This window comes from Alligator sinensis, unplaced genomic scaffold (assembly GCF_000455745.1).
Source record: "Alligator sinensis unplaced genomic scaffold, ASM45574v1 scaffold309_1, whole genome shotgun sequence".
NCBI lineage: Eukaryota > Metazoa > Chordata > Crocodylia > Alligatoridae > Alligator > Alligator sinensis.
The window spans coordinates 2,173,965-2,187,032 of NW_005842080.1; the positions used below are offsets into that span (position 1 = coordinate 2,173,965).

The window sequence follows — 13,068 nt, forward strand, 5'->3', positions numbered from 1 at the left end:
TCCCTGCAAGAGTCTGACATCACTACAAACAGCTAAGGTGGCCATCATAGAGGACAATCTGGTTTTCTTGAAGAGAAAAATAGAGGACGTAAAAGTGGTGGGTTTCATATCAATAGAGGACAGAGTAGCTGAAACCCTACAAACAGCCCAAGCCAGTACCTAACTCGGAAGAACAGGCAAGCTTTGCATTGTGCTAACAAGCTAGGGTTGTGACAGATGAGAAGCAGAAGTCATTCCCAAGGTCTGGATACCAGTGAAGAATACCCAACTCACTGTCCACCTCTCCCCATCTACTTGATAACAGTGAGGCATCTAATGACTACTACTGTGTTTTGTTAGCCAGGAATCGGGCTCTTTTATATAGGTTATTTATTCTTTACATTAACATTTCCCTTATCCCCCTTTCCAGCTTTTCGTAGGAGCCTTGTTTTATCATTACACTGTTATTGGGTGTAATTCCAAATGGATTTTTTGGGGGATTTCTGCTCATAAATTGAAGTAAAGGGTATGGACCCTTATTTTCAGCAAGTGTAAGTCTTTGTGCTTTTTATTTTTCCTGAGAGAAAAACGTGTTGCCTTTCCTTTTCTCAGGTAATGAAGGGTAAATGCAGCATTCATGTTGTTTCCTGTGAGATGAATTAGAGAGGCATACAAATGCAGAAACACATGGGCTTGACACAAAGTTAAATTTCCCGGCCTACAATCATTTTGGCATGTCCTTTCTTCTTGCAGGCATCAGAGATGATTTGTCAGTTAGTGCTGCTGTCTTTGAAATCCCAAATATGGTTTGGCTGTAATAGAAATTCTCCCCGAGATTTTTCCAGATGGGTGTCAGTGATCTGAGGCCTCCCAGTTTTGAGGGATCCCGGGGCTGCCTCAGCTCAGCAGTCGAGTAGTCTTGTCTGTGGTGGGTCCAAAGGTTTGAAACTCATTCCTTGTTAGATCAGCTGAAGCCCATACCTTTCTGTCTCACAAAGGGTTATCTCAGCTTTTATTTCTAGTATGTGTTCTTTTCAGTATGGCCTCTGCTGGCCCTGTATTTCCTTCCAACCCTCCTCCTTTCCTCCTGTGATTTCCTTTGAGTAATGAGAGTGTTGGGCTCTAGGGGCTGCTATAACATTTATGCTGATTTTGATTTGGTTTTGTTTTTATGTACAACACCCAAGGGAGCCTTGGCAGGATGGATCACACATGACACTTTATAAATAATATTTTCATTTTGTTATTGACTGCAGTTGAAAAAGTAAATTAGCATGTTACGAGTCAGTTAAGATGCTTGTTTAATAGACCTGGTTGGGAATTTTCCATTAGAATGATCTTTAATAGGAAAGTGTTGGTTTCGCTGAATATTTCCCATCAGGAAAAATACACAGTGTTGAACTTTATTTCCTTATTGTGTATTGCTGTAAAGGAACTGTAGCTCTGTCATTGGCTATGTTCTGGGCTCCCTGGAAGACTCCATCTCCTATAAGGATGCTTATGCATGTACATTTTGTAAGAATCCGCCTATGAGGGAGACATCTACTGTGGAGGAAAAGGGCCTACACACTTTTTATCCCAATAACATTGAGGTTAGAGCAGTTGCCAAGGAAGCAGGAGACCCAGGGTCTAAGCTAGGAGAGATTTGAACCTACATTTCTCATTTTCCAGGGAAGTGTTCTAGCCAAGAGGACATGAGCTAGCTACCCTGGTGGGCCACTTCTAGAGACATAGACATTCAGGTAACTTGATGGCTGTTGTACAGTAGGATTTAATCATTTAGATGCCTAAAAGTTATATAAGATCTTCTTAGAGGTGGAATAGATTTGGGGTTCAAGAGTTTTGGGAATGTCAAACTATTTTATTTCTAGTGAAAATGAAACATCCCAACATTTCCAAATCAGATTTTTTTTGAGCAGACTCATTTAATAGAAAACTACAACATTTGAACTTTTCATCCCATTTTAGGGCAAACATTGAAATATGAGGATTATCCATAGGAAGGAAGTTCCAAATTTTAGTCAGTTCTCTTGTGTAAGCTTAACTTAGAAAAAAGAAAAGATCAAGCTTGATACTTCCAACAGAGGAGTCCTAGTACTTGTTGAATAGCTTAAATTCTCTGGGGCTTTCCTAGCAATCACTGGGAGTTATAAGTGTGTAAAAAATCAGAATGATCAGGTGCCAGCAGCTGTCTTATTTTGGGTGTCTATTGTGGAGTACCATTTTGCTGCAATAGTTTTCATTTGGTATTTTCAATATAAATCTCTCTGATAACATTTTTAACCTTAACCCTTAAAAATTTAGTTTTAGGATAAAGCTTGATATGTTGCCAAGTGCTTTGGAGCAGGTAGCAGTGAAACTGCAGGCATTTCAGATGAAAAACGTGAGCCATGGTGGAGGTTTTTTATTTTAATGAAGAAGCAGGCCTATGAGCAGTGTCAAGAGGTGGTCTAGTCCATGGGTGCTCAGCCTTCTAGCCCCAGTGGGTCAGATTGCATGGACAGGATCAGCCTGCAGGCCAGATTCAGCGTGGAGTCAGTGCTCTTGATTTGGCCACAGAGCAACCCCAGGTGTGCTGGATATAGCCATAGAGCAACACTATGTGTACCAGGCCTGATCCCACATGCTGGAGCAACACTATACCCACCAAATCTGGCCCTGCATGTCAGTGTGACCTAACATGTAATGTTGGGACTGGATTTATGACCCAGATACCTTGTTTCGGGTGGACCCAAACCCTCAGACTGACCACAACAGTCCAGGTCTGAGCGTTTGGGTCGACCCAGAACAAGGTATCTGGGTCATAAATCCAGTGCCAACAATTAGCAACTCCTCCGGGACAGGGATGGTGACTCTGACTCAGGGACTGGGACCAGGTCCAGTGCCAAAAACTGAGGACTGGGACTCAGACCAGGACTTAAGGGCTGTAACCTGAGGGTTTGGGTCATCCCAGAACAAGGTATCTGGGTCATAAATCCAGTACCAACACATAGAACTCTATCATTGACCCCAATGGGGCTCCCCACCAACCCAGAAATTTAACACCAAGGGACCAATAGCAGCATTAATTGTTGTGACATTCCCCCACCACCAAATTTCAGGACCTAAGGACCAGGTGATGTAGCCCTACAGACCAGATTCAGGCTGTGGCCCAAAGGTTGAGTACCACTACTGTAGCCTATTCTTCTTCATTAGGCAGGACCAGAATCTAGACTGTCTTTGTTTAGCTGTCTAGTTTATCTAACCTGTCCTTAAAATCACCAGTGAAGAGAATTTCATAATCTTCCTACAGCTTCAGTGATTCACCACTCTTACAGTTTGATCTCAGGAAACACTTTCTAACCTTAATTTCCTTTGCAAATTACACCAAATAATTTCTGTTTCACTCTCCTAGACATGGTGAATAGTTGGTCATTGTCCTCATTTTATCAGTACTTGATAATTTCTTAAGATTGTTATCATGTACTCCCTCCCCACCACACACACTTTTTAGACCAAGTAAACCCAGTTCTCTCTACATTGTCCTATAATGGCACGTTTTCTAAGCCTGTGTCATTGTTTTTCTTGCCCTCCTCCGGATTCTCCTGAACTTGTCTACATCTTTCTTAAAGTGGGATGCACAAAGCTGGACACAGTGCTCCAGATAACAGCTCACCAGTATTGAATAGGGTGCAATAATTACTTACTGACCTTGCATATGACACTTCTGTTAATACTTCCCAGAATTACATTTATTGTTTTACAACAGTATCACATTATTGACTTCCGTTCAATTCAGCCCTGTTCAGTTCAACTATTACGTACAATAGCTGCTGAGCCAGTTATTTCCTAATTGGTTGTTGTTTGATTCCCCTCCCCCCTTCCTAAATGCAGTGTTTTGTATGTTATTGAATTTTATCATTATTCAGAACATTTCTCTAATCTATTGAAAACATTTTGAATTCTACTCCTATCCTTCAAAATGTTTGTACTGTCAAAATGGTTGACACCAGCTTGGTGTCATCTGCCAATATTTTAAATTGCTTTTTGTATTCTAGCAACCAAGTTGTTTAATGAATAGACCTGGATCCGAGAGGGTCCCTGAAGGGTCACCACTGGATGGATCCTCCCAGTGTGACTGTCAACTATTACAAAGTGTTCTTTGGCAATTTTTTCTTATACAAGGCACAGGCAGGGGTGGATTGGGGGGATGCACTGGTGCAGTTGCACCACCTCCTCCCCCTTTGATTTCTGCTCCACCCAAAGTTTAAAATCAAGTGTCCGGCAGTGGTAGTAGCATTCTAATCGGTCAGTGCTGAAGAAGTCAGTTGACTTCATGGCTCATTAAAATCAACCTGCTTTTATAGAAAACTCTTCAAACTACAAGTGTTAATGACCCTCTCTTCTTTTTAGTGGTTTTGATGTTCCACCAATCTTTGCTCTGCAGTTTTGCTGTCTGTTAGCTGCTTCTGGTAATAAGGTTCCTGTGTCACAGCACTGCAGATAATTTCTTTAACTCATTCCAATGAAGATATATATTTTTTTCTTCAATCTTAAACTGAATAATACAACCCTAGATCCCTAACATATTAGTAAAGCTTCTAGTTCATTTTAACTGGGGAAAAGATGTGATATTATAAAAGTGATGATGCACCACAACATCTGCACCCTTTTTCAAAATTCTAGATCCATTTATGGGCTTGGGTAAAGTACATATATACATATATATATAAATATGCCATGCTGGACTGTGTGCCTGCTTCCTGAACCAGAATCAGTATAGCTTCATTTATGGGTTGCGGTTGGCAAACTAATTAAGACTGCTCAAATACAGCTGCCCCTCTTCCAGTTCTGGAGGTAGTGCATGCAAAGTAGCATGACACATTTAAGAGCATGGCTGCCTGACTCAATAAGCTTGTGGTAAAGGCATGCTTTTCAGTATAGTTTTACTCTTTTGCACCTAGATCTTCTAATGATTTCACCTAAATCAGTAGTCTTCAAACTTTTTTAGCCATATACCCCTCTATCTGCAAAATACAGCTGCTTGTGCTCCTTACATCCAATGCATCTCTTCATGTTTACTTCTTAGGAAGAACATTGAGACAGATGCCAGTACATGATAATGCCACTACTTACTGCATATTGACTGTGACAGAACACCCTTTAGGGTATCTGTCACTTTAAGGGCTGGAGCAGGGAGCTGCCAGGTGGCTAATGGAAGTGGCCATTTTGGGAGAGCTCCGTTATAAGAGCAGAGCATTTTGAAATTAGCTGCTTTGTAGTAACATTGCCTGGCAGAGCTCCAGCTCCAGGAATATCTGAAGTAAAGGTGAGGCTATGGGGAAGGAGGAGGCTTCATTGGTCCTGGGCATGACCTAAAACTGCACCCTGCCAGGATAAGGAGACCTAGAGGCCCTGCCTGTGGCAGGGCAGGACCACGTAAATACCAGGACCGAGAACCTCCCCGGTGCAAGGTGGGTCGGGGTGCCTAAACGCTTACCCCCACCATTGGGTGGGTTATCTGGAGAGCTAGAGGGAGGCAAGCATGCTTTGTGAAGCACCTGAGCCTGTAGGGGTGCAAGACCCCGGGCCCTGAAAGTGGCAGGGTGGAGTAGTGGGGCCAGTTAAGCTGAGAGAGTCCCAAGGGGGTGTTTGACTCTGGGCCCCAGTAGGAGGGGCAGTGTGTTTGCCCAAGGGGGCAGGAGTAAGGAATGGCTTGGTGAGAAGCTAGGGTTGAGAGAGCCCAGAGTGGGGTAAATCAGTGGTCACTGCCCAGATGAGGGTCAAAGTGGACCCAAAAGGCTGGGCCAGGGCTGGCTGAAGAGAGTAAGTAGAGGAATCAGCAGTCACTACCCAGATGAGGGTCACGGGAGAGGCCCAAAAGGCTGGGCCAGGGCTGTCTGAAGGATGAGTGGGCAAGCCTGAGGATCTCTCCAGAGTAGGGCGGTGGGAGTGTGGCCTAGATAGGCAGTATGGAAGAGGCCCTGCTGAGAGGGGGACGGAGTGCGAGAGACCCTTGCAAGAGGGGAGCAGTAAGAGAAAGGCCCAAGCAGGGCGGTACGTGAGTGGGCTTACAAGGGGCTATGTTCGACCCAGCTGTAAGCCGGAGCTGTTTATGTTTACAGCATGACATCAGCGAGGCATGGGTCACGTAAAAAGGTGGTAGGAGCATGTACTGATCGCCCGTGGTCATTTGCGTGCACGAAGGTCAGCCTCCCGCCTATTTGACATCATAATCATTTACCAACAAGGCGTGGCAGAAGAGCAAGGTGGACGGTTTGCCCAGAGACAAAGGCAGAGCCATAATGGTATCAGGTCTGGAAGGTGCCTTTGTCACATTGACCAATCAGAAATTCCATTGCCATTACTAACATCTAGGCATGTGCCCCTTGGCAAAGTGCTGTATATCCCCCAGGGGTATGTGTACCCTAGTTTGAAAGCCATGCTTTTCTTATTTGCTATGAAAATAGCATGTGAGACTTTCAATAACCTTACTAAAGTCAAGATTCACCATATCTTTAGTATCTCACTTTTTTTTCCAGTATCTCTGTAGTGTTAAAGTTAGACCAACTGCTTTTGAATCTCCCAGGGTCCTCTTTTCCCCCCCTTTTAAAGATCAGTGTTGGCCGTTTTCCAGTCCTGTGCACTTCACCCATCCACCATGAATTCCTGAAGTTCATTGCTAATCGTTCAAAGATTGATTTGGCAAGTACCTTTAAGTATTCAGCAGTAAATTTCATTAGACCCTGCTGGCTTGGATATATCAAACTTAATATTCCTTAACCTGCTATTCCCTTATTCTGACCTGTACGCTGATCTCATTGTTATAATTGATCATAATTAATGTTTTTGTGAAGACTGTTCAAACATTTGGATTATGTTTTTTAAATTTGAATGCTTTCTGTAATCCCTGTTACTGCACTATGTTGACTTTTATTGTATTCCTGTGCTACCTAGCAGCACTGATCAGGGTTTGGAGTGGCAACTTGCTAAGCGTTGTACAAACACAGGCAAGAGAAGAATCCCTGCTGTGAAAAGCTTAGGTCTAATTTGATTTTACTGTTTAAAAAAATATTAATTTGAAATGTTTGTTTTCAATGCACTTACTGGAACATTTTAGAAAGGGAATGGAAAATAGAGGAGGTTAAGCAGCCCTTTTTAAGAGAAGCTGAACCATTTTGCCTGAGATTTTTTTCTATGCTGAGCATCTGCCTCGGGTTTCTTTTGAAACCTTCATCTAAAACCATTCATTTTGGAGAACAACATTAGGACACAATTACTTTTGTCTATGTTAAAAAAAAATCCTTATACCCATTTCACTGAGAAGCTCTCAATGCCATCATGTTTTCGAGCTGAAGCTTGGAATTTGTCAAGGAGAAGATATTGCTGATGAGAGGGAAGATGTCTTTTGCTATCCCCATGGAAAAAAAAGCACCCAAACTTAGTCAAGCTATAGAACTTTGAAAAATCCCAGTTTGCACATCATTAGTAAAGACTTTTTTTTCGTTTTAACCACTTAGTTTTCTAACTAAACATCTTCTGGTATTTATGCATACCAGATGTTCATGTTTCACTGAACATCTTCTGGTATTATAGCTTTTGTTGTTGACCAGGCTGGACATATACCAATCCGACTTTCTGACTCAGCATGCTCCATTTCTTCTCGGCTCCAGTTTGTGATCAGATTGTGCATGGGTATTGAGGAAGGGAAGTTTTGATCAACGAGACTAGAATTGGGAGAAATGTAAAACAATTGGTTGAGGAGGGTGGGAGCCAGGGGGAGAGTGGAACAGAGAAATGGTGAGGGTAAAGTAGGCAGACACACGTAAAATCAGGACTTTGTGAAAAAAAAGGGAAACTGGAACTGAATGCATTAGAATGCTAATAACCAGTGTGGAGTGTACATGGATAGGCAGGAGGAATGTAGATCTGCCAAACAGCTGTGATGAGGAGGCAAAGACTGGGATTGACTGACCAAAAACTGTCACAGGAAATCAAGGATAGCACAGATTAAGACAACAAATCTGAGAAGAGGTAAATAGGAAGCTGAATTAAAACAACATGCCTGGAGAGAATGAGACTGGGGACTAAAATGTGTTAAGGCCTGGAAGATGGAAACGGGAACTGTCTGGGCAAGGAGGCTGGATGTAGAGGCAAATCACTGAAACCAAATATTTCTCTAACTTTTGGTCTGCATATTTTCTTGGTACCTGATTTGAGTCCCATGAAGTCTGGTCTGCAAAAGTACTGAGGATTCATATCTGCATCTGAAGTTGCTGGGAACTTTCCACTGAATATGCGAGGTGCTATTTAGTGCTATGTGCTCTAAAAAAATCAGTTCCTGAGCATCTCAAATTTGGCACCTCAGATTGGTAGAAATGTTTGTCCTTCATCTGTCAGTGTTGCTCAACTGCCCTTTTGTCAAATGGGGATAGTACCACATTCTCATCTTGCAGATGTATGTGGACACAAGCAAATGATGGTGAAGCACTCTGATAGTGTAGCAATAGTGCTATCAAAAAATGCATGAGGGAATTAAGAATTTTGGCTTCATAGCAGGTTGGTAATCGTCTGTATTAAATAAGGCTTAGGACCACCCAGTAAAAACCAAGGAGAAAAAATATATAGCTATTTATTAAGTGATCCTTGTCCATCCTGCAGATTGAATGAGGTAGGAGTCCTGTGGGATTACACATGTGATCATGTAATCAAAATGTATATCATAAGGCATATGCACAAGGGGACTGCAGCATTCTTTAACATTTGAGTGCTTCATTTTGCAATTTCTTTAACAAATTTTTTGGTGTGTAATGTTGTATAGAATAATGTTTATGAAATGTTACACGCTGATACGCAGCGGTAGGCAGGACAGATATGCAGTGAAGAATATACAAAGATTGTATTTGAACACGAACATGCTCCACTGCATGTCTAGAACTGGAGACCTGCAGATTCTACCTGGAGATGGGAGCTGGAGCAGGGAACCAGCAGCTTAGCAGCATGTCCTCCTGCCTTTCTGCCAACCCCACTGAAGGCCTCACGTGGGTGCTCTGGAGGGTGGCAGTTGAAACAAGAGGATCCAGCTTAGATGGCCTTGAAGACCTTCGGAGTCCAGTAGAAGAAAGCAGCATAGGCTACTGTAGACCAGTGTGGGCCAACCTTTTTGTCAGGTATGCCAAATGTTAGTCCCGCACCCTCCTCTAGTGTCATTCTTGGCAAAGACCTGGCACAGTCATCACATGTGTCTGCTGGAGATGGACCTAAGAGAGCAGGAGAGGATCCTAAACTGCTTGGGCTGATGCGACCCAAAAAAGTAGAGAACTACATTTACATTTCAAAGCAGAACCTGTAAGAGGTGACAGACTAGAATATCTGAGAAGAGACAAAGACACTGAATGCATGAGAGTCATGCTATACATGAGGGGCATGCTATACCTGAGGTACATAAAATACATGCTGTGGTCAAGCACCCAAGGGGGAGAAGGAGGTGCAGGTTCACCTGTAAAAACCCTAGCAGAGATGAGGCCTGTGGGAGCTCCACTCTACCACCTAAAAGGACCTGCAGATTCCCCCAGAAGGACTTTCTAAATACCTGACTGTAAGGAGACTCTCTGCCCTCGGGATTACCTAAGAGTTATGCAAGCTTACTGTTGTTGTTTTCCTTTATTATATTGCATTTTAAGTTAGACTAAGTTGTATATGCTGTCACTATGTCTTACTGGGCTGTGTCTTAGCTTACGCAAAGTTTTGCCGTTGTTCTTTGTTTTGTGCTTGAAGTTGCAAATTGCTGTGTTCAGTAAATGCTCTCTTGAAAGAATGAACTATTCTTCTTCAAGCTTTTATGCATTCAGCACCACTACCAAAAGTCTAATATTAAGTATGGTAACAACTCTGATCCCCTTCCTTTGTCCAATCTGCTGCTCTGCTTTCTGCTTCCTGCCCTGTGCTTCCTGCCTGATCTGCAGTCCTGCCCTATCCACTACTGTGCTGCCTAGTCCTTCCCGAATCTGCTGCTTGCTGCCCACTGGCTGGCAACTACACCCATGCTGCAGTCAAGGGAGTAAGGGGGGTGGGGAGAAGTGGGGCAGGCCCAGCTCTTTGCTGCCCAGCTCTGGCATGGGCATGGGTCTTGGACAAAGCCTGCCAACTCTGTAGGTAAGATCCAACCCATGGGCTATATGTTGCTGACCCCTAATCTACAGAATTTAGTACTGAGGATCATGATCCTCATCTTTGTGAATAGTGGCTCTAAGTACAGCCACTGTCAGAGCAGCATGGCTTCTTCAAGATCCAGGATGTCCAGGGGGTAAATGGACCTGGAAGAAGATCAGTGAGATCAGTGCTTTTGGGGGACCCGTCCCTCCTACTTCCACAAGGCATTTTAGTTGCATCCCCTTCCAAGGGGGTCCCTTTGTGTCTGAGCACCAGAGATTTTAAATCCTGAACCGTGCTTGTGCATGTGTGCGTTCATACAGGCTTTTTGCAGTTGTGTGTTCGTTTCTTTGATTGGTGAAGTTTTGAAGTAGTCAAAGAAGGTTTGGCCCTTGTTTCCACTGTATCACAGAGTTGGACTGGCTGACTTTGACAAGTCGGAAACACTGGCAAGATAGCAGCATCCTCAGGAAGCAAAACCGATCAGAGAACAGTGATGTAATTGGCAAACAAAACAAATGAACTCTGGGAAAACAAACTGTTTGCCAGTATTGTTGTTCTTACCTCAAATTAGAAAATCTGCACACTGACTCTCTGGCCCTGTCTGATAGATTTGAGAAAGCAGCAGGAAAAGTTTTGCCACTCATGCTAACCCATATGGGTTTTGTTTTGTTTTGTGTGTAGGAGGATGTTGGGGAGAGGGGTGTCCCAATATTGAACCTGAGTTTTGAATGTTTCCTGGTCCCTTAATGGACCTTAGGCACTAACGTCCCAATCTCATTTACAACTTTGTTCAAGCAAAATTGCACAGGTTTCCATGACTGCTATTACAGTGCTCTCATCTGACTTGGGAGGAAGGTTTCTCCATGTCTGTGCTTTAGCAATAGGACTAATTTCTGGTCAGCTATCATTCATCCGAGGAATTACCCTCATGCTTTTCAGTGCACACAACAATTCCTAGCTTGGAGCCTGGATTGTTTGTGTTGCCAACAATACCCCTGTGGGACTGGATGTGATCCTAAGAATTCAGTGCTTTTACAGGAGGACACAACCTCTCCTGCCTGCTTGTGAATCATGGTGGTAAAGAAGGTAGTAAGGTAAGTTCTCGGGTATGTTGCCAATAGTGAGAACCAATTCCCTTCATATAACTGACCATAGGGACAGAGATGATTTATTAGGGCATCTACTCCACCTTTCTGCTATTGCCCAGTTATGCCCCCGTTTATATCTACTCATGTTTTATATTATTTGAGTTGAAAGGGGCTAGTCAATTTGGCAAGTACACATTTGCCAAAAAGTCTTATAGATACTATTGTTAAAAGTATATACTAAGCTAAATAATTGAAGGAAGTTAAGGAGAGAGCTTTCTCTCTCTTTTTCACATTGGCTTATGTGGTGTATTTAATATCATTGTTTGTATAGACAGTTTTTTTTCCATCTGGTCTGTCTTTTTATTTCTTCTTTTGTTATTATATGCGTTGCCCCACCACATGTGAGAAAACACACACCAAGAAAATGGAGTGCAAAACCCACAGCAAATTGGTAGGGGACTTAGTAGGGTTGGAGTGCTGTTATAGGAAAAAAAAACCCTTGCCTCATGGGACTTGGCATATATTTATTGAGGGTAGTGAGGGAGACCTACTTTAACTTATTTTCTAAGGATGATCCTTTAAATGTTTCAAGTAAAGAGGGTTTCCACCACTTCGTATTAGAGACAACGCCAAAGAATGAAAGATCTTGTTGTCAGGCTTTCTTTTTCTTTCTTGATAGTCATTATAAATTTTCCCTTTCTTAATTTCAATCAAATGATGGTAAGCTGGCCTTTCACATGAAAAATGGAAACCTTGAATTTGAAACACTAGGAGAAAAGCCCAAATGTGGTAATATGGGCACCTCTGGCTTGATCCTCTCTATTTTTAAGTATTTTATAGGGCTCCTTGGATCCCAGATATGGCTTCTTGGATCCCAGTGCTTGAGCACCTCATAATCTTGAGCGTATTTATCATCACAACACCCTGGTGCAGTAAAAAAGTATTGTACCCTCATTTTATAGTGGGGCATTGAGACACAGACAGAGAATTGAACCATGTGGCTGTATGATGAAGAGATAAGTGAGCTAGCTAAGGTACTAGCAGCTGCAACAGCTCAGAGCTCAGCACTGGCCAGTTGAGCCTGCTTGGGAAACTGCAGTGTTGACCTACTCTGAGTGATTTACCTAAGGTCAGACATACTGGCTAGGGACAGAAGTTACTAGAGGTGTACCGATATATCAGTAGCATATAGGATTGGCACTGATAACAGGAAAATTAACATTATCGGCCATCAGCTTTTTTTTTTGGCTGATAACGTCACCAATAAATGCCACATGCACGGCCAGGAATGCAGCCCAGCAGCTTGGAGAGCAGCCTCCTGCTGGTAAGTCTGTGGGAGGGAAGGAGCATGGGGGAGGCAGATTGAGGCCTCCACGGTGAGAGAGGGAGTAGGGCAGGGGCGGGTGCTGCCCAGCCAGGGCGGTAAATGCGTTCCTTGGAGTGGGACTGGGGACCCTGTTCAAACAAACAGGTGGGGGTGTGTGGCCAGGCTGGCTTGCTGAGCAAGGGGGAAGGGAATTAAACCCAGCGAGTGGTGGTGGACAAGTCATTTTTGACCTGGAGGGACATGGGCAGCGGGGCAAGGAGGTGATCCTCCTCACAAGCAGGTCCAAGGAGGTGATCCTCTTCCTGTATGCAACATTTGTCAGGCTGCAGTTGGAGTACTGTGTCCAGTTCTGGGCGCCGCGCTTCAGGAGGGATGTGGACAACATGGAGAGGGTCCAGAGGAGGGCCACTCGCATGATCAGGGGGCAGCAGGGCAGACCCTATGAGGAGAGGCTGCAAGACCTGAACCTGTTCATCCTCCACAAGAGAAGGCTGAGAGGGGATCTGGTGGCCATCTATAAACTGGCCAAGGGAGACCAGC

The 13,068-nt window shown here is 43.6% G+C and overlaps 1 protein-coding gene across 9 annotated transcripts in view; it reads left to right on the forward strand.

Annotated features, from left to right (window-relative positions):
• The window catches only part of JCAD (junctional cadherin 5 associated), a 104,865-nt gene that overhangs the window by 55,512 nt on the left and 36,285 nt on the right, over positions 1–13,068 (forward strand). Inside the window, exon 1 of one of the 9 annotated variants that reach the window (XM_025204399.1) lies at positions 8,950–9,128. The exons of the other annotated variants lie outside the window; for them this stretch is intronic. Coding sequence (XP_025060184.1) covers positions 8,959–9,128 — 170 coding nt within the window. The 5' untranslated portion in view covers positions 8,950–8,958. Of the gene's footprint in view, positions 1–8,949; positions 9,129–13,068 lie in introns of those variants that run through there. 9 annotated transcript variants of the gene reach the window in all.